Here is an 18,350-nt window from a genome sequence, read left to right as displayed (position 1 = left end):
TCAGTGTGGTTCAGTATGGTAACACTGCAGTGATAAACACCGTAACTTGTTTACGTCCCTGGTTTTGGTGGTGCAGCTTCCAGCCAGAGCAATGGAACCTGTTTAGACGGCTTCACTTTCATTTCTGCTCACATTTCATCTGGTAAATTCATGATAATTAAAACTCTCCATGAAGCAAATCAGCAAAACTTTTCAAAGTTCTCCACAGAGCATTTCTATTGGCTGGAGTTTTCGTTAGTCTTCATGGTGCTTGAGGTGCTGCCTCCACTTCCACAGTAGAAGGGTTTCATAACCCTAAATCAAGATGAAGGGCATCGAGTGACTCAGATGTGGATCTCAAGGAATGTGTTTTTCTTTGGCATTTCAGAGATGGAATTACTGGAAAGATCTCCCACACTGGATTTTATTAAGATCTTGCAAAGACCGGGGCAGAATCACTGCATGCAGGTACCTCTCATTTAGAGAAGGCTCTCAAGGCGTCAAATGCTCAGCCCTTAGGGTAGATCGCATCTTGGATATGTTTATCTACCTGCTGTGATGATTTCATACTGCAGGTTCAGATTGTATCTCCACTATTTAATTTCAAAGCCTCTCCCCATCTGGCTTTGAAGAAATCTTTTTTTTTTTTTTCTTAAAGCAACTGATAACTCTTTAGATTGAAACATCTTGAGAAAAGCATATTCTCTGCTAATGCTTCACCAACATCTATTGGCACTGGCTCCAAGGTTCAGCATTTCCCATCATAGCTCCACTTAGGTGTGTTTTGGGAGCTCTTGTCCATCTCAATGTAAGTGCTTTTATTGTGCCAAGATAGGAAAAATCTTCCAGTGCACATGGACACTGCTGGGGTTTATCTTGCAGTGATTGCAGGTCCCTTTGCAGCTGCCTTGGCACATGGATCCGGTCATTCCTCGAGTCCACTTCCTCTGGAAAATTCCACTGACAGCTGCCGGTGCTGATGCAACGCTTTCCTGCAAGAAACCAAATGGCTTTTAAGTCATCGCTGGACTTTCCTCCCTCAGAAAACCAAGCTGTAACTGCTGGCCAAAACAGTAGCCCCGGAGCCAGCCTGACGTCACCCTTCACCATGAGTGATAAGGTTTGCATTACCTGTGGGAGCTGTGTCCCACGGGAGGGGGAAGGAAGGAGCCACTTTCCCCAGGAAGCTTATTTTCCCCCTCTAAGATTAGAAGTGCTTTGGCGTCATTTGCATAAGTACATGAGGAGGAAAAGTTGAGCCGTGCGGCTCTGCTTTTCCCCCTTTGCCTCCACGTCCTTGTTGAATTCAGTGACGTGCTTCAACCAGGGCTTATTTGGGAGCCTGAGCGCGTGCGGTTGGGAGCTGGCTGACCTACGCTGTGGTTTGCCGTGCCAGCTGGAGCTGCCTTTGTTCCTCCTCTCATTGCCAAAGCCATGTTCAGCTTCAGTTCTCCGCTTGATTGCTGTAATTAAATTCCAGCCAAATATGCATTAACGTGTTCGTTCTGGAAAATAAAGCATTTAGTTATTTTTAAGGTTAAAATGGGCTTCGGAAATAGCTACGCTCTGCAGACCTTGCTCGTGCCCTGGTGACGCAGGATGCAGCTCCTCGGGGCTCTGCAAGGAAATTACGGTGCTTTTGATCAGTCTGTCTTGTCAGTCTCTTACTCCCTCTCTAATTTATTTGATTTTTAAAGCCTCATGGCATGAGTTTACCTAATGAGGGTGTTAATTCTTAAATATTTGAGATGTTTCCTAAAAATTTGGTGGAAAAAGAGACCAGGATTCACACACATGCTTTGATAGCCTTTGCCAGCCACACTTTATGCATTGGGTTTGCCTCCAGCACCAGCCTGAGTAATTCTGCTGGGTCGAGGATGGTAAGCTCATTTGAAGCACCACGAGCTGATGTCCCAGCTCACCACCATGAAGCAGTCAAGCTTTTTCTCTCCTTTCCCTCCTCTGTTCGTCGTGAGTCAGTTCCTGCCTTTGTTCAGATCCTGCTGGTTGGATTTGCAGCAAACTGCTTTTGTTTTGTTCCTCTTTATGTTGAATTAAGGAGTTGAGTTGGCACCGGGAGAGCTCCAGAAAGAGCCAGATCCAGCACAAGACAGGAAGGAGAAAAATCAGTTGTAAGAATGAAAGTGAGGAGGAATCCTCCTGCTTCTCAGGATCAAACACATTGCTCAACCCACCCAGCATGCAGCACGAGGAGCAGCTATCACATTCAGTGTAGCTCTGGGCAGCCTTCCTGCCTGATCTGGGCTGGGAGCCACAGACTGGTAACTGCTGCCTCTTTCCAATGAGCTTTCCTCTACAGGCCTTAAGGTTTCCTCCACTTTCATCCCAGCAACTGCCCAGTATCAGTGTGTGGCAGTAGATGTGATTGGAACACTGACTGTATTGTGGGCTGTCAGCCTCTAACAGTCTCTCTGGTGAAACTCACAGAGGCTGTAACTGAGATATTTAGTCTAAGGTGGATGGTGAGGATCTTGGCAGTTGCTCCAGCTCACTGTCAGTTCTGACTCCTGAATTCCACTCGGGGAGACGAGCCAAATGGCATCAGATAGCAGTCATTGTGTTAAGTTGAACAAGTTTGTTTGGTGATGCTACACGTTGCGCACGCAGGTAGCTCTTGAGGAAAGACTTTGAAAATGTCCTGACACGAGCATCATCTTTCTTTCTTGGCTGTCGTATGGTAACGTATTTACTGCTGAGTCAAAAAGCCAAAGCATAACCAGAAATGAGGCTTTCTGTTGTGGTTTTCCTGGGGTAAAAACCTTTCCTCCAGAAAGTGACTTCATCAAGAGAGAATTGCATCAAACCAGGTAATAGGTGCAAGTAATGAGATTTGCTTTCCTAGTCATCTCTGCTCCAAGCTCGCGCCCAAGTTGTATTGTTCAGCCTAAGTTGTTCCCATGTGGGGCTGGAGCTGAGGTACAGCTGCTGTTGGATGTGAATTGGGCAAGTTGGGTTGTTTGGGTTTCTTTGAGAGAGACACAGAATAAATTTGGTAGGAGAGTTTTCTGTCTGAAAACTATTGTAGGAGAGAGGGGCAAGGGTGTTTGTTGGCTTTCACATGTGTCACCTTGGACACTGCAGCAAAAAGCTTCTCAGCAGGCTTTATCCAGGTATTGAGATGGAAACTGCCTGTGCCAACAGGATTTTCCCCCTGCATGTCCCAGAGCATGCAGACTGTGGTCCCTTGGGAAGCGACATTGGAGCGGGAGACAGTCGAGCGTTATTCCTCCTTGCGTGGTGTTTCTCTTCCTCCATTCTGCTCTTCTTGATGCTGGAGAAGCTGTGGCTGCCCCATCCCTGGCAGTGCTCAAGGCCAGGTTGGACACAGGGGCTTGGAGCAAGCTGCTCCAGTGGAAGGGGTCCCTGCCCGTGGCAGGGGTTGGAGCTGGAGGAGCTTTAAGGTCCCTTCCAACCCAAACCAGTCTGGGATTCTGTGATTCTGTGTTGACTGTTCCCAGCCTTATCTCCTGATTTTCACTTAGTTATTTCGATGGTACTCTAGAGGTCAAGATGGCTTCAAAATTAGTTTGTATTACATCTGCTGGAAGGAGAGCTTCACGCTGACTACAAATACTTAGTGTTATCAGAGTATAAATAATAAGTCCAGTTTATCTCAACCCCATATTCGGGGTCATGGTCTTGCTCTGTGATTAGATACTCAGATACAGTTGTGGCTATAATATTTAAACCTAAAGCAGTCTACTGCAGATTACTGTGCTGTGCTAAATAGCCTACATTAGAGCAGCACTGGAAAGGGTGATCATGCTGAGTGAAGATGCTAGTGAATAATGCTGACCCATAACCCTGCTTGGGACTCTCTCACTAGACAGTCAGCAATTTTGTGTTGCTAATACGTAAGTGTCCTGTTCTGAAGCTGGAACGAGACTTGTGGGAGAGGTGAATGTGAAAGAAGAGTTTGTCCTCCCATAAAACTGTATATACTGAGACAGATGTGGGTCAAATTACTGGACTTAATCAGCAACATAAGGAATGAGTGGGATGCTGCACTGGACTTTAAAGTCAGCATGTACAAGTTCTGGAAGAGGTGAGAGGCCATAGGAGTTCTGACTGTGTTTTAATACAGCCAGGTGAGGAGCAGATGAAACTTCTTAGTGACTAGAGAAGCCTTCAAAGGGCTGCTGATGAAGAGCTTTAATTATCCTGTTGCCTGTTGAAAAAGTGTTGTGGCGAGAAACTCGGTCCATAGGATTATTAGAAAACTTGGAGGTTACTTTTTTATCTGAAAAGGTAGAGGAAGTTGTGTGGGGAGTGGTTGCTTCAGTCCTGTGACTAATGGGGTGGTACTGGCTGAACCCAGCAATGGAAGGTGCCTTTCCTCCCCCAAATCCTCAGAGATCTCATTATTTTGAGAAGAGGAATAAAGGCGCCATTATTGGTAATTTGATGAGCACAGGAGCCTTCAGAAACCTTTCAGGAAGCACAAGCTTTGCTTAAAACCCAAGAGAGAAGGTTATAAGCAGGTAATTTAACAGTCATATGCAGGTTAGAGTGAGGGCAAGGAAAAATCCCAGGTTTTATCACCCATAGATAAGAGGTAATAAAGTCTAGGCCGGAAGAAACTTAACTCATCCTGGAATACTTAAGGAAGTACCTGATGCAGATGCTGAAAAGTTAGCCCTGAACTATTCTCAAATGGTTATAGGGGAGAAGGGAAGCCTGGGGAACCAAAGCAAAAGGGGAAATACAAGCAGAGCCCTTGAAAGGGAAGGGAGGAGATGGAGGGTATCTAGTATCATAGTTATCAACAACAGAGCACATGTTCAGTGGTGTTTGTAAGCACTTAGAGAATAATAGGGTGATAAAACAGCCATTATGAACTTCTTTATGCTTAGTTGTTGAGGTAACCCTTCCCTTTGTAAGGGTAAAAACAGATCGATGTGTCTTGGCTGTGGACTTGTGACACAGGCCCACATGATGTTTGGATAGAACTGTAGGAGCATGACTGAGGCTGAATCTCTTTTCTTAGTGCCTGCTAGTTGTTTCCAGCAGTTTGCTGTATCCAGGTAGTGTTTCAGATGCATGCTTGACGTCTGTTCTTAGTCTACCTCTGTGTAGTATTTTCAGCAGCTGCCTACCAGGTTTGGGTTGCTTCAGCTGTAGCAACTTGACATAAGTGTAGGAAGAACCAGATTTTCTATTCTGTTCCCTCTTATGTCTGTTTCTGCTCACTCCTTGGAGGCCAAAAGCCAAAGCTGAAATCAGCTGGCAGGTTGCTGCTTGGTCAGTACAACAAAGTAGTTGATAAAACTCACAGGTAGTGCTGTTTTGATGGGCTTGCAGTCACTGATTGACAAAATGATAGCTGCTCTAACACCTCATCAGTCCAGAGTGATGCTAAATATCTCACAGTGGAGGTTAAGAGATAGTATTGTTAGAAATGACGGATTTCTGAGATGTTTTCCTGGCCCTGTGTTTCTATTAGCCTTTATACACACACAAACACACACATATATATATATATATATATATATATATATATATATATATATATATATATATATATAAATTAATCCCATCTACTTCTGTCTGCTTTCCAGCCGTCAACCAGAGCCACCAAAGAAGGAGAAGGAGGCAACCACAATTACCACCGCTCAGTCCAAGAGAGCAGATGAATGGAAGGACCCCTGGCGCCGATCAAAGTCTCCCAAAAAGAAGCTTGGTGTGTCTGTGTCTCCCAGCCGTGCACGCAGGCGCCGAAAAACCTCTGCTTCTTCAGGGTCTGCTTCTGGCTCCTCAAGGTGAGTGAAGGCAAAGAGCATGTCTCATCCAAGCTGTGTTAATGCATAAGGGAATGAAGTGTGGTGTTTTCTTGTCAGTGGAAGGTGTTGAGATGTTTGGGAAAGCAGTTCAAGACTCTTGTTCTCAGTAACAGCTATAAAGATCTGCATATATAGGTAGTGAGATGGAAGTCAAGGAGTGTGTTTAACTGTGGGTGCTGTGTGGTGGTCTGTTGAAGACTAAAAATGGTCCTTGAAAAAGTCACTCTTCAGGTAAGCTAGACCTGGTTGCAGGCCACAAGGTGAGTAACTCATGTAGATGACAGCTGACCTTAGTAGGAGCAGAAAAAGCTGGAAGCTGTAAACATTGGAGCCTGTTTGCTCCAGGAGTGCTTGGGAGATGGGGAGAGCCCAGGAAGGGCAGACTGATGCTGCTGGGGAAAATGGGTTGTGGAGGCTCAACACAGCTTTAGAAGGCTGAAGTGGAGGTTGGAAGCCAACAGGTGTGAGCTTAAGGGAAATCCACCTTTCAGAAAGAAGAGCCCTGCATTTAGGGGAGTTGAGGCATAAGCTGGATCCATTTTCTTTAAATGCTTGAGCTTGAAGCTCCTGAAAAGAGGGGGAAAATGTATCAGAGAGGAATGAGGAACATGCTGAGTTGAAGATATGGATCTAAAAACCAAAGCCCTCCTGAAGCAGATAGCTTTTCTTGCTGGGATCACTGCACCTGAGATTTTTCTGTTATCTCCTGTGTGACCTAACCTATCAGGGGATCGTCAGGTGTGAAGGCATGAAAATGTGTGGAAGGAGTTCCTGAAGAGGGATGGAAAATGAGTAGCTAAAGGAGGGGAGGCCTATTCGAGAGCACAAAGATGGTAGTAATAGCTAAAAGAAAAGGGGGGATGGAGGAGAGGCTGTAGTCCTGCCAGGTCACTGTGGATAAGGCAAGTAGGTTTTGGAGCAGTGTTAGAGAACTTGGGAAGGGCAAACAGGAAACAAGACCTTGGTCTCAGTGGACTTCTTGATAGTCTTTTAATCTGTTTCTTTCAGGTCCTCTTCTCGTTCATCCACCTATTCTGGTTCAGGTTCCTCAAGATCTCGTTCCAGATCATCGTCTTACAGCTCTTACTCTAGTCGCTCTTCAAGACACAGCTCTTTCTCAGGCAGCAGGTCCAGGTAATGACTCCTTGGATGTGGAAGTAATGGTTTAGTGCTTTCTAGACACTTGCTAACAGCTGCTTGTGCTGCTGCTTAAAAGCAGATAGCCAAATCTTGAAAAATGCTCAAACTGCTTTTATGAGTGAGGGAAATACAATAGACTGCAAGGCAGCCTGCTGATTTTGTTGTTGAATGAAGCAAATACATCAGCCACCCCCTTCTCTCCCCAGTGCTCCCACCCACTGTGCTGTTGTGGCTGTGTTCTTTCCCGTGCTTGTGGTAGCTGAGCAATTGTAGGAGCCTGGCTGAGATGAACGTTTCCATCATTTGCATTTTATGATTGGAAGAAGTTACTGGCATCTCTTCTCTGTTGCACTGGAATTTCTGTTTAAAGAGGCAAATCACATTTCTTTATTAAAGCAGTTGTGTCTTGTAATAGTCTTTATACTTCAAAGTAGCAGTTCAGTGTCCCATGCTGATTAAACAGAGGCTCGTTTATTGCCCTGCCACTTCCTTGCCCCAGCAGACTGTTTTCCCAAGTCTGGAATATCCATAGTAGGAGAACTGGCTCCTTAGGCACCTCTTCAGAGCCGAAATCACACAGATGCCCAGAGTGGACCACACACGTGATGGGAGTGCACAGTGTCAGTGTTGGAGATGTGGTTTCTCCTAGGAAAGGCTCACATGGGAATTATCTTGATGCAAGCACATAGTGTTTCTGGGGAGCAGGCTGGCCTTCCCCCATCCACCGCATCTCTTGGCAGGACAGCACCAGGCAGAGGTGACACACTCCAATTAGATGCCTCTGTGGGAAGGCAGGATAGTGGAGAACACCCAAGTGTCTAACTGTTCTTCAGAAGGCAAATAGCCGAGTTGTCTGGCTTTCTGAAGTACTAGGCTGCACCAAGGGTACTTCCAGCCTTGGTGGTGGGATGAATCACTCAAACACCAGCATCTGGTGAGCTGTGTAAGTGGCTTGCTTCTTTGGTCAGTCCCAATCTTAGGAAACAGCCTTTGCCCTTTGATCTGTTGGCTTTGATATACTCTGCTTGTTTGGGGTTTTTTTTAACCCTTTTGTGCTCCAGAAGTTGTGGATACCCAGTTAGATGTATTATTGTCTTTCTCCCGAGAGTTTTCTTTTTTTGCTGCTGTAACATGGAGTTACAGGAATATAACGCAGGTCGAAATAAATCATGCTGAAATTGCAAGTCAATATCCTACTTGTTTTCCCCTTATTTCTCCCTAAGAAGAGAATACAGAGAGTATGGAGAAAGCCTCGGGTGTTGGTATAGAATATCTGAGTGCCTCTCTTGCAGTCAACCCTATTTTTGACTTTTGTTTTCTACTTTTACCACTGTTCTGGTGACAGAAGTTAGTTCTGTTGAACAGAATCGAAATATAAAACTAGGATAACCTCAGACCCACAGGAACTAGTTCCTGGAATGCAGTCTCTAGCCAGAGGAGGGGGTGATGGCTAAGTGCACCAAAAGCCGCCTGTAGTCACAGAGACTGATGTGTCCTTTCTTTCTAGGTCACGGTCCTTCTCATCTTCACCCTCTCCTTCTCCAACACCATCTCCACACAAGCCACTTGGGAAGGCTAAAGGGGACTTATTACCACCTCCTGGGAAAGGGTAAGGCTTCATTTCCATTCTGGTAGACCGGTGCAGAAGAGGCTCCAAACAGGAGCCCAGTCCCTGAGTCAGACCCTTCTGGCCTGGTTGGCAGCTTAAGGAAGAAATGGAAGGTGGAAAATATGACCTGTATAGAAGAGTGCTTAGCTTTGCATATTTAATTAAAAGATGACACTTTTACTTATTAAATCCAACTGTACAAGTAACCTTAAGTATTATATGTATACGTGAGTGTTTAAACACATGCATGATTTAATATTCAAACATTGTGTGCGCAGATATGTTTACACAGGAGCTATAAGAAAGTTTAATTCATTCCTCTACTGTGGCTTTAGTTAATGTGCAGCCTTGGAATAAAGAAATGGTTCAGCCTCATCTGCTTTTACATTTGTCACATTGATGACAAATTAAAGCAGTACTGCAGGGGTGAAATTGTTTTTGGCAGATTATCCTAGCACTCCTGCTCTTTTAAATACTTGAAGCTGTTATTTCACAAACTCCTGTAATACATAGTAAATTACGGATACGTTGGCCGTGACACACCACCACAGTGATGTCACCTCCTTCAAGGTGACCTGCAAATAGATTACACCATGGGAATGCCCCTGAATTCTCCAGAATACGGGACAATCCCCTTTGCCACACTTCTTGTACCTAATTGACCTTCCTTTGTTGTTTTTACCGCCTCAATTCAGAGGGTTCAGCCATTTCAGTACATGCTCTCTGCCTGCAGCGATGTCTTTACACCCTTCTGGTGCATATTGCAGTGCTGATTTTATGACACACGATACCAGCCAACCTGCAGTAGTATGGGGATTGTTTTCGCTGCATAACACTGCATGTGCTTAATCCTGTGCTCTTCAGGGAATAAATACAGATACTCTTAAGCACAAGAGGAGGAATTAACAGTCTCTATTTTTGTATGCAGATGGCTGCCGCCTCCCCACTTAATACTAGGTATGACATCAGTGCTGGGGATGTTGAGGAGTAACCAGCTATTAGAGCAGAGATTGGAGTGCTCTAAGCCCAGAACTGAGCAGTGCTGAAGAGCCAAAGCACAATTCACATAGTGGAGGCTAGATAAAGTCTCAAAACGGTGTGTAGCGGTCCTCTGCAGTGGTGTTACCCATCAAGCATTCCACAGGGAAACACAAGCCAAGGATGGGTCCTATGGGATCCACCTGCATACACAGGCTCTTTTGCACCCTGATCTTTGTAAGAGAGTGAAAAAGAGGATTTCTTCATAAACTGTGTGTTTGATTCTGAAACCTGACTGGCAGATTTTAAGTAGGTGTATGTGTTTTGGATGAAAATGCACAGAGTCAAATAGATAAGAAACAGTGATTCCATGCAGTCTACTTCAATAGTTAATTTACAAGTCAAATGTCTCTAAAATTGGCTGTTGTAAACTAATTTATGTCTGAAAAGGTGACTTTATTCAGAATGTGGGAAATGGATCCCTTTAGGGGAGTCTGCATTGAGTGTGGTTTGGTGATACAGCAAGTGTTTGTAGCTACAGTAACCTATATAACATTCTGTCATCAACAAACACGAGTGCATTTTGTCGCTTTTTGAGAACATTTGTGGTCTGTACCTACCGATTTTGATGAGAAAATCATGAAAATGTTCCTTTTGTAGTGAAAAACCTGTGAAGAAACTAGCTGCCCTTCCAGTCCTTCAGCCACTCACTAAAATTACAACAGCTGCACCTGAGCCAGCCAAACCTGGGGATAATCGAGAGGCAAGAAGGAAGGAACGTCAGACCAGGACTCCACCCAGGAGGTAAGAAAGCTGTGGGGTGGAGTGAGGCTTGATCTCCAGGCAGATACAGCAAATCCTGGGGTTCTCTCAGGTGTCCTGACTACAAGGGCTTTTCAGTATTAAAGGAGAAATCTGTTTCCTGGGGCAGGAAGGAAATGGGGAGAGAGGGAAGGAATTGGGGGTGATACTAGTGACTAGCCACAGCGAGTGGCTCCTGCCTCTGAAGGCTGGTTGGGGGATGAAGTAGGTGAAATACATTAAATGTGTTAAAAAGCAGGGTTTGCAGTGCAAAAAAAAGGCATGTTTCAGAGACGCTGGTTGCAGAGGCCTTGCAGCAGGAAAGGAGAGGTACGTTTGGTCTAGAGAGCAGATCTGATGTGTTGGAGTGATGAGCTCTGTGGTGATGGGTTTAGACCATTTACTCAATGTTTGCCAGTGTGCAGGGAGTATTTGTGTGGTCCTGGGAGCTGGTTCATCAGCACTCAGTAGAACCACTGGAGGAGAGGAGGGAAAACTCCACTACTTTCACTGTCCCCTATAGAGAATTTGCTGGCTCCTCTGCTCTGCTTTCTCTTCCTAGCTTCATCCTGTGTGACTAGTTGGAATGTTTCAAATGTCCTCTTCTGTCTGTCCTCTTAACTGTTTCTGTTGCCTTTCTTCTTCCTTTGCATTTGAAATGAGAGAGGCTTCTGATGGGTTTCAAGTGAGAGCACTTGTCTGTATTTAAATGTGCTTATTGGCCTTAATCCATTGTACTGTATTTGAATGGTGTCTATGTGTCTAGTCTATGGAACCAGAGGTTCGGTGCACAAGAAGTGTATAGATTACAAATGCCTGGTTTATGGGCACACAAGGAGACTGATAACATGTTATTACTGCAGTAAGGCATATGCACTTTTTGTAGAATGGAGGTTTCCATCATGAATGATGGTCTTTGTCAGTGTGTTTTGAAGATGGCTGGAAATATGGTTTCCACTAAGGTTTTCAGAAGCATTCTGAGTCAGTTCTTCATTTTGCCTGGGATTACATCTCCCATTTCTTCCCAGGAGCCAAAGAAAAGGCCTGGCCTCTGAGCAGTTATGTGTCCATGTGATGAAAACAGATCACGACAAATTATTTTCTCTAGAAACTCCATCAGTTCTAGTTCCCAGTTCCACTTAACCAAGATTCTTATTAACCAGTTAGTCTTTATTCTAGTCTTGGGGTTTGAGATTGTGCTTTTTCCATGCTTATACCCACACAAACTCCAGTGTCCTCTAATCAATTTGCTGTGCAAATGACTACAGCTCTGTTTATGTTAGTACTGGTGTGTTAGTCACCAAAAACGGGTATGATTATTTGTAAAGCCTGAAATACAAGGTAGTACCGCTGTGTAGTTGCAGTTAGCAATTTCTCATAGTAGGAAGCATTTGCTCCTGGTATCAGTACAGGATTAAGTTACTTGAGCTCATTCTGTGCCTGGCTTTCATTAGCATTATTCAGTCTTGTTTAAAACACCTGCTGTTCAGAAAACAGATGCTTCCTCAGGACTGCAAACACAAGGTTGAGAAGAACATCTGAAACAATTACACATCCAAAGCACTGATCTCATGTGTAGGACAGGACTACAGCATCATGTTCAAACTGTCCCTCAGCACTTCCTCCCAACACCATTTCACGACCTCAGTGAGGTGAGGATGCCATTTGCTGTCTTGCAGGCGGACCATCAGTGGCAGCATCAGTGGCAGTGCCAGCAGCTACAGCGGTTCCAGTTCCCGATCTAGGTCCTTGTCTCGATCTCTCTCCAGATCTCATTCCAGATCATCATCTGCCTCAGTTTCCCACTCTCCGTCTGGGTCCAGGAAGTCCAGGTACAGCCTTGGTCCTTCACAACCTTTGTTGAAGTAGGAGGAGATTATAACTGTTGTTTGCTGTTGTGGTTTTCATAGCAAAAGCTCTCAGTAGCTTCAAGTATCAGAAGCTGTAGGTAAATAGGATGTGAAACAAGATAGTTTGTGTGGTGTTACAGATCCAAAGTCCTGAATCATGACAGTTGTATGACATTGGTAGTGTCCTTGTGCCTTATTCAAGGAAATAATCTACCATGTGTACCAAGCTGCCCATTTTTTTTACTTAAATTACAAACAAAATACCTCTTTATGGCCAGGGTTGATCCCACATCCTAATTTACTTAGCAGTTAACAGTTTCAGGCTATGGAGCTTTGCTCTTCTAAACCTGTTCTGCCTCTGGTCACTGAATGTCCTTAGGGAAGATGCTTGGCCTGTCAGAAGAGGTAAGTCAGAAAATACTTAAAAGGCACAGCTAATGTTATTTTTACTTTGCTGGCAAAGCTGCATGGCCAGTTCCCTTTGTGTTTAGCCCCAAGTGAATAGTTACATGGCTGTTAGTCTGTGGGATTTGTAAACAGCTAACTCCCTCCAGTAAAGAGTGATGAAATAAACCTCTTTCAAGTCTTTCATTCATCTGTTTTGCATCTGTTCAACACAGAAATCCCTGAAACCTCACAGGCAGCCTTGGAACACACCACTTCCCTGTGACACAGTAGACCTGTAGTATAAAACTAGTGGATTAAGTAGGACTTTGGCTCTGACCAGCGGTAATTCACATATCTGAACTCTGTGAAACTCCAAGGTTTAACATCCGTGTTATTTTACGGAAATACAAACTTGTTTACTACATGCTTGTCGCGTTCATCAGATCGGACAGGGGTGATGCAAGAGGTTCAGAGAGCACTCGGGTGTGCTTGCTCTGCACTGTGCTGGGCTTGAGAAGATGGGGAAAATTCACTGCAGGTGTTCTTTGTGTGGCACTGGGGCTGTGCTTGCTGCTTTCTCAGGTGTGTGGGAAAGGGGGAAATAGTGTATGCCCAAACCAGATTTGCTGTCACAACCTCATAGCCAGGAGCTGTCCTGGAGAAGGAGTTTCTGGCTCATCCAGTTGCCATTGCAACAGTCATGGAATCTTTCAATGGTTGAGTGGCTTGGGTTGGAAGGGACCTTAAAGTTCATCCAGTTCCAACCCCTGCTGCGGGCAGGGACCCCTTCCACTGGAGCAGCTTGCTCCAAGCCCCTGTGTCCAACCTGGCCTTGAGCACTGCCAGGGATGGGGCAGCCACAGCTTCTCTGGGCACCCTGTGCCAGCGCCTCAGCACCCTCACAGGGAAGAGCTTCTGCCTAAGAGCTCATCTCAATCTCCCCTCGGGCAGGTTCAAGCCATTCCCCTTGTCCTGTACCTATAGGCCCTTGTCCAAAGGCCCTGTGCAGGTTTCTTCAGCTCCTTTGGGTTCTCGAAGGCTGCTGCTGTCTGTGTCATGGTGCCAGCAGGTAGAGACTTTGCAGCTCCTTCCAGAGCTATCCATGCTGAAGCTGCTGCAGCCTGTTCAGTCACTCCCAAGCCAGCTCTAACGAATGAGCTCGGACCCTGCTGTTAGAGCTGTCTGGAGCACAGAAGTCGGTGTGGCCTGCAGAACCTGCTGGAGAGGCTGCCTGAATATTCATGTAGTTAAAATGCGCCTGCTCCTGCGCAATGATGGCAACCCCAGGTAGCTGGGATTGCTGGAGTTGCTTCAATATAGCAAAGCTGTGGTGGTGGTGGTGTGCCCCTGAAGGGAAGTCTGTCTGATGCATAGCTCTGTATTTTTGTCTGTTACTTTTCTAAATAGAAATTCTTTAATATAATAGTTGTCTGGCACAACATTGTGAATCCGTAAGAAGATAGCCATCTTATTCACACTATTAGAAGATAGCCATCTTAAAAGCATCTCCCCTGTCATTATCAGTTATGACTTTATGCGCATCTTCAAAACAGGCAGCTGGGCTCTCCTGTACCCTGGGGAGCTGGGCAGGAGCTGTGGGCTGTAGGATTCCAGGGCTTTTAAAGCCTCCATGAAGAAATGTGTGCCAAACAACAAAAACACTGCCAGAGAACCCTTGACCTGAGCCATAGCAGTGACCTGTACATAACAGTGCACACCCTGCTTTCACTTTTTGTTTACTTGAGGAAACAGTGACCTGTTTATATATTGCCTTAATCCTGTTTATAAATAAACAGTACTTTCTAGGTTTGCATCTAACACATTTGTCATTTCTCATATTGTCTGCACCCCAGGAGGCACAGCCTTTGTCTCTTCCTGATCATTGCCTGCCTTAGCAGCTTTCTGACATCCTAGCAATGCAGGGCAACTGAGACTAAGGTGTCTGCCTCATCACTGCCTGGTTCTTGTTGCATTCATGACTGTAACGGGCTGTTGGCTTTTTCCAGGTCCCTGAGCGTGAGCAGCGTTTCCTCTGTCTCTAGTGCCTCCTCCAGCAGCAGCTCTGTACGCAGCGCCGACTCCGAAGACATGTATGCGGACTTGGCCAGTCCTGTTTCCTCAGCCAGCTCTCGATCCCCAACCCCAGCACAGCAGAGGAAAGGTTAGAGGTTCCTGGTTTGGGATTTTCTTATATGAGTGGTTCTGGGAAAAGAAGGGAGGGGAGCAGAGATCTGCATACAGCTTCCGTTGGGGTACTATAGGCTCTGAGAAGATTGTTGAGCAGAGGCTGACATTTGTGGCTGGCATAGAGTAAGGGAGCCCAGAGGCTTCATGTGAGGAGGGTATGGCCTTGGAATAGGCAGGCTTTGGAGCAAATACGCATTTGCATCCTTCCGTCCACATGTCTCTAGCTGTAAAGATGCTCTTTCCTGCCTGGGAGTTCTGCCTGATGCTCCCTTTCTTACCTTCTTCTCTTTCACCCTTGCAAGGTGATGCTAAATCTTCTGGGTAACACCAATACCATGTTGCTGCTCCTCTGTTCTTTTTAGACCGTAGCAGAGTTGGCAGCAAGGGCCTTTTGTTCTTCGTCTTTTGAAGTGTCCTCTCTGTGGAAATTCTGGTTTCCTGAATATTTTAACCTTGGGGCCACACGGTGTGCTAACTGGTGTGGTCTTTTTCAGTCCCTGGAGCATCATCCTCTTGCCCTGCCCTCTTAAGGGAGGTCAGGCAAAAGGAAACCAGTCACAAGTAACTACATCTGCTCTCTGGTTTCAACAGGAAAGTCAAAAAAAGAAGATAGCACTAAAGAGGAGAAGCGGAAACGGGATGTGCCTGGTCAGCTCCTGAAGTCAGCCAAGCCCAACCAGGGGAGCAAATTGCAGCAGCTCCCCCAGACCCAGCAGCCATCAGCCCCCCAGTCTCAACAGGGGGGCTTCAGCACTCACAAGGAGATCAAACTGACTCTCTTGAATAAGGTGAGAGGTGGGATGGCTGCGATTCCCTCCACACAGGGATCCAGGGAGCAGATGGGATGGATGCTGGGGCTCAGGGCTGGCAGGGTTGATGCTCCAGGCTCCGTGCTGTCGGGATGAGCTCAGCCGGGTAGGTCTGCAGCTGGGATTGAAGGGCGGCAGACAGAACCAGTCTGGCAGCACACACCCTGTGGTGGCTTCAGTTTGGGACTGTGTTGGCGGCTCCCCTGGGGCACATTCCTGCTGCAGCTTCAAGGGCTCTTACCCACTTTCCTGAAGGCTGCAGCCAGAGCACCAAGGCAAAGAGGCGTGCGCAGTGCAGTCCCACATGTGCCTGCTGAAAGCATGCTTCCCGCATGCTTCCCAGCAAGCTCTCCTCCCACTGCCCGCTCCGGAGCGAGCTGCTGACAAGTCATTAACTGAGTCAGGAGGTAAAAGTGGCAATTACCTCTCCTCTATGGGTTGCCCACACTTTCTGCAGGGAGTCTGCTTCTTTCCCCGCTACAACTGAGCGTGATGCCCCAGATCAGTGCATTTGGCTGAGATTGCAATCCAGATCATATGGGAGAGTTTGGCCTCTTGGGGTTTTGTGCTGGGGCAGGGTGTTGGCCCCAGTCACATGGGTAGGTTTCCTGGTGTTGAAGCATTAATGTTGTTTTTCTGACAGTCCAAATTCCCCATAGCAGTCTAAGGCTGCAGTTTTCTCTACTTCCCTGTGCTATGACGTGAGGCGCGTTTATCGAGTCTGTGAAGCATGCTCCATAGGGAGGGGTGTGCCGTGACACATAACTGCTGCCTGGCAGGGTTGTATCCTAGAAGAAGGCACAGCTCCACGTGCCTCTTTGACATTTGCCATTCTGGGTGCTGCTGGAATAAAAAAAACTGTACAAAATGATGTTATTTTCCTGACCATTATGAAAATAGCCCCAGTGCCAGAAAATGTTGCTTATTTGCTTATGGTGGTAGGGGAATTACATGGTGCCAGTGATGGCTGGGACTGGTATGCACAAAATGTTTAATAGGAGACACGCTCGCATGAGCCAGCGAGTACACACCATGGGCACCCATCACAGGAGATATCTCTGCCTGCTTCCCTCCCCAGAGGGAAGTAGCTGCTCAGCTCCATTGTCTGTTTTAATTCCATTTCAGGCAGCTGACAAAGGAAGCAGGAAGAGATACGAGCCAACAGACAAAGACAGGCCGAGCTCTCCTCCAGCCAAACGGGCGAACCTGTCGCCTGACAGAGGTGAGACATCCCAGGGGCTCCTGGCCTGGCTGGGTTCCTGCTCCACCGCTCCAGGCGGTGCTCATGCGACAAATGACCCGTGAAAGTCTGTGCTGCAAGAGTCCATGCTCTGGAGAGGTTAATTGCAGGCATGTGTCCTTCCAAAACCTCAGAGTGTGCGATTGCCACCAGATAACAACGGGTGTATTTGCTGTCCTGCTATGAAAACACGGTGCAGGTGAGACGCTCTGGTTTGTGAAGTAAGCAAGGTGAGGTCAGCCCTGGGCAGCCAAACCCGGCCTTGCCTAGCTGCCTTGTGATGCACATTGAGAGTGCCTTGGCTCCACTGTGTCTGTGTAAGTCCACTGCAGAGAGAAAAACAAGAAAGCCCTCACTTTGAAGGCACAATGTGGTCATCTCTGCTGTAACGAAATGCATCTGTCCCGCAGCAGTCTCCTGTTCTCTAGTAACATCATTGGATGTGGCTGGGGGAGTTGGAGGGTTTTCCCTTACTGTATCCCACAGTTTTCTGTGCCTCTCAGTCTTCCTGATAGAAAGGTTTGTGGCAGTGCTTAGAAAGGGAGCACAGGCTGCCAAGGCTCCAGGATGGATGTAGTAATTGGCTCAGTCACCTGTCCTGTGAAATGAGGTGATTTCCCCACCTGTGTGTGACACAACCTGATCTGCCCCGTATGTTTAGAAAGACACGGGCTTTCCAAGTGTTCTCCTGGGTCTGAATCGTCAGCAGCAGAATGAGCACCTTGGAAAACCGAGCCAGTGAGCCGTATCAAGAGGGACCTAAATGCCACACTCCAGCCTTTGCTGTCACTGCTGAACACCAAAGCCGGGGGGGAGTTGTCAGCCTGGTGTTGACGTACAAGCCAGCACTGGCACGTGATGTTGTTTTCCCTGTTGTCTCGGCTGTAGGTGTATCTTGTTGACTCTGGGTACCAGCCAGAAAAAACTTCTGTGCTAATAGCCCGGTTGCATTCAACTCCTGCAAAGGCAGCATGGAAGGGACTGGGTGAGGTTTAAGTTCACTGGGTTCTAGTTCACAACTACTGCTGAGCTGCAGACAAATGAAGGGGCCGACCTAGCAAACTGTGCTGATTTTATAGATGCATAGGTGTATCTGTAATTATACAGTTTTATTTGCTGTATGTACGTTACAAAACTATTCTAAGCAGTAGGAAGTGGGACACAAGCCCAGAAGGCAGCTCAGCCTCACCTCCCAGTGGCGAATGTACCCTTGGACTGAATTGGGACTGAGCAAGAGGCATGCTGCAGCGTGCAGTTCGCACTGGTGTCCCAGCAAAAGCTGAACCGTTTGTGCCCTGAATCTCACTTCCCTGTTCTGTCACTGTGCTGTGATCAGATCTGCAGTGTCTGTGGCTTTCTCAGTGTCAGTCTTTAGAAGCAGAGAGCTGTCCTAGCACACACAAGTGGCTGCTGCTGCAATGAGGAACTGGGCAGCTTTGCTCTCTGGAGTGCTACTGAATGCGAGGTTAGCAGCCACCAGCATCACTGTCCCAGTGCAGTACAGCAGGGTGTGTTGTTCAGCTTGTCCCTGGGACTCATGGACAGCACTGCAGGCATCAGGCTGCCTTC

At 46.7% G+C, this 18,350-nt stretch overlaps 1 protein-coding gene across 4 annotated transcripts in view; it reads left to right on the top strand.

The window, feature by feature from the left end:
* The window catches only part of ZC3H18 (zinc finger CCCH-type containing 18), a 48,483-nt gene that overhangs the window by 26,550 nt on the left and 3,583 nt on the right, over nucleotides 1-18,350 (top strand). For all 4 annotated transcript variants that reach the window (XM_065662179.1, XM_065662178.1, XM_065662177.1 and 1 more), the window contains 8 exons: nucleotides 5,559-5,759; nucleotides 6,789-6,914; nucleotides 8,428-8,529; nucleotides 10,168-10,311; nucleotides 11,988-12,140; nucleotides 14,552-14,706; nucleotides 15,324-15,520; nucleotides 16,667-16,763. In XM_065662179.1, the coding sequence (XP_065518251.1) occupies nucleotides 5,559-5,759; nucleotides 6,789-6,914; nucleotides 8,428-8,529; nucleotides 10,168-10,311; nucleotides 11,988-12,140; nucleotides 14,552-14,706; nucleotides 15,324-15,520; nucleotides 16,667-16,763 (1,175 nt within the window). The remainder of the gene's footprint in view (nucleotides 1-5,558; nucleotides 5,760-6,788; nucleotides 6,915-8,427; nucleotides 8,530-10,167; nucleotides 10,312-11,987; nucleotides 12,141-14,551; nucleotides 14,707-15,323; nucleotides 15,521-16,666; nucleotides 16,764-18,350) is intronic.

This window comes from Lathamus discolor, chromosome Z (genome assembly GCF_037157495.1).
Source record: "Lathamus discolor isolate bLatDis1 chromosome Z, bLatDis1.hap1, whole genome shotgun sequence".
NCBI classification, from domain to species: Eukaryota; Metazoa; Chordata; class Aves; order Psittaciformes; family Psittacidae; genus Lathamus; species Lathamus discolor.
This window is presented reverse-complemented; position numbering and strand designations above follow the sequence as displayed.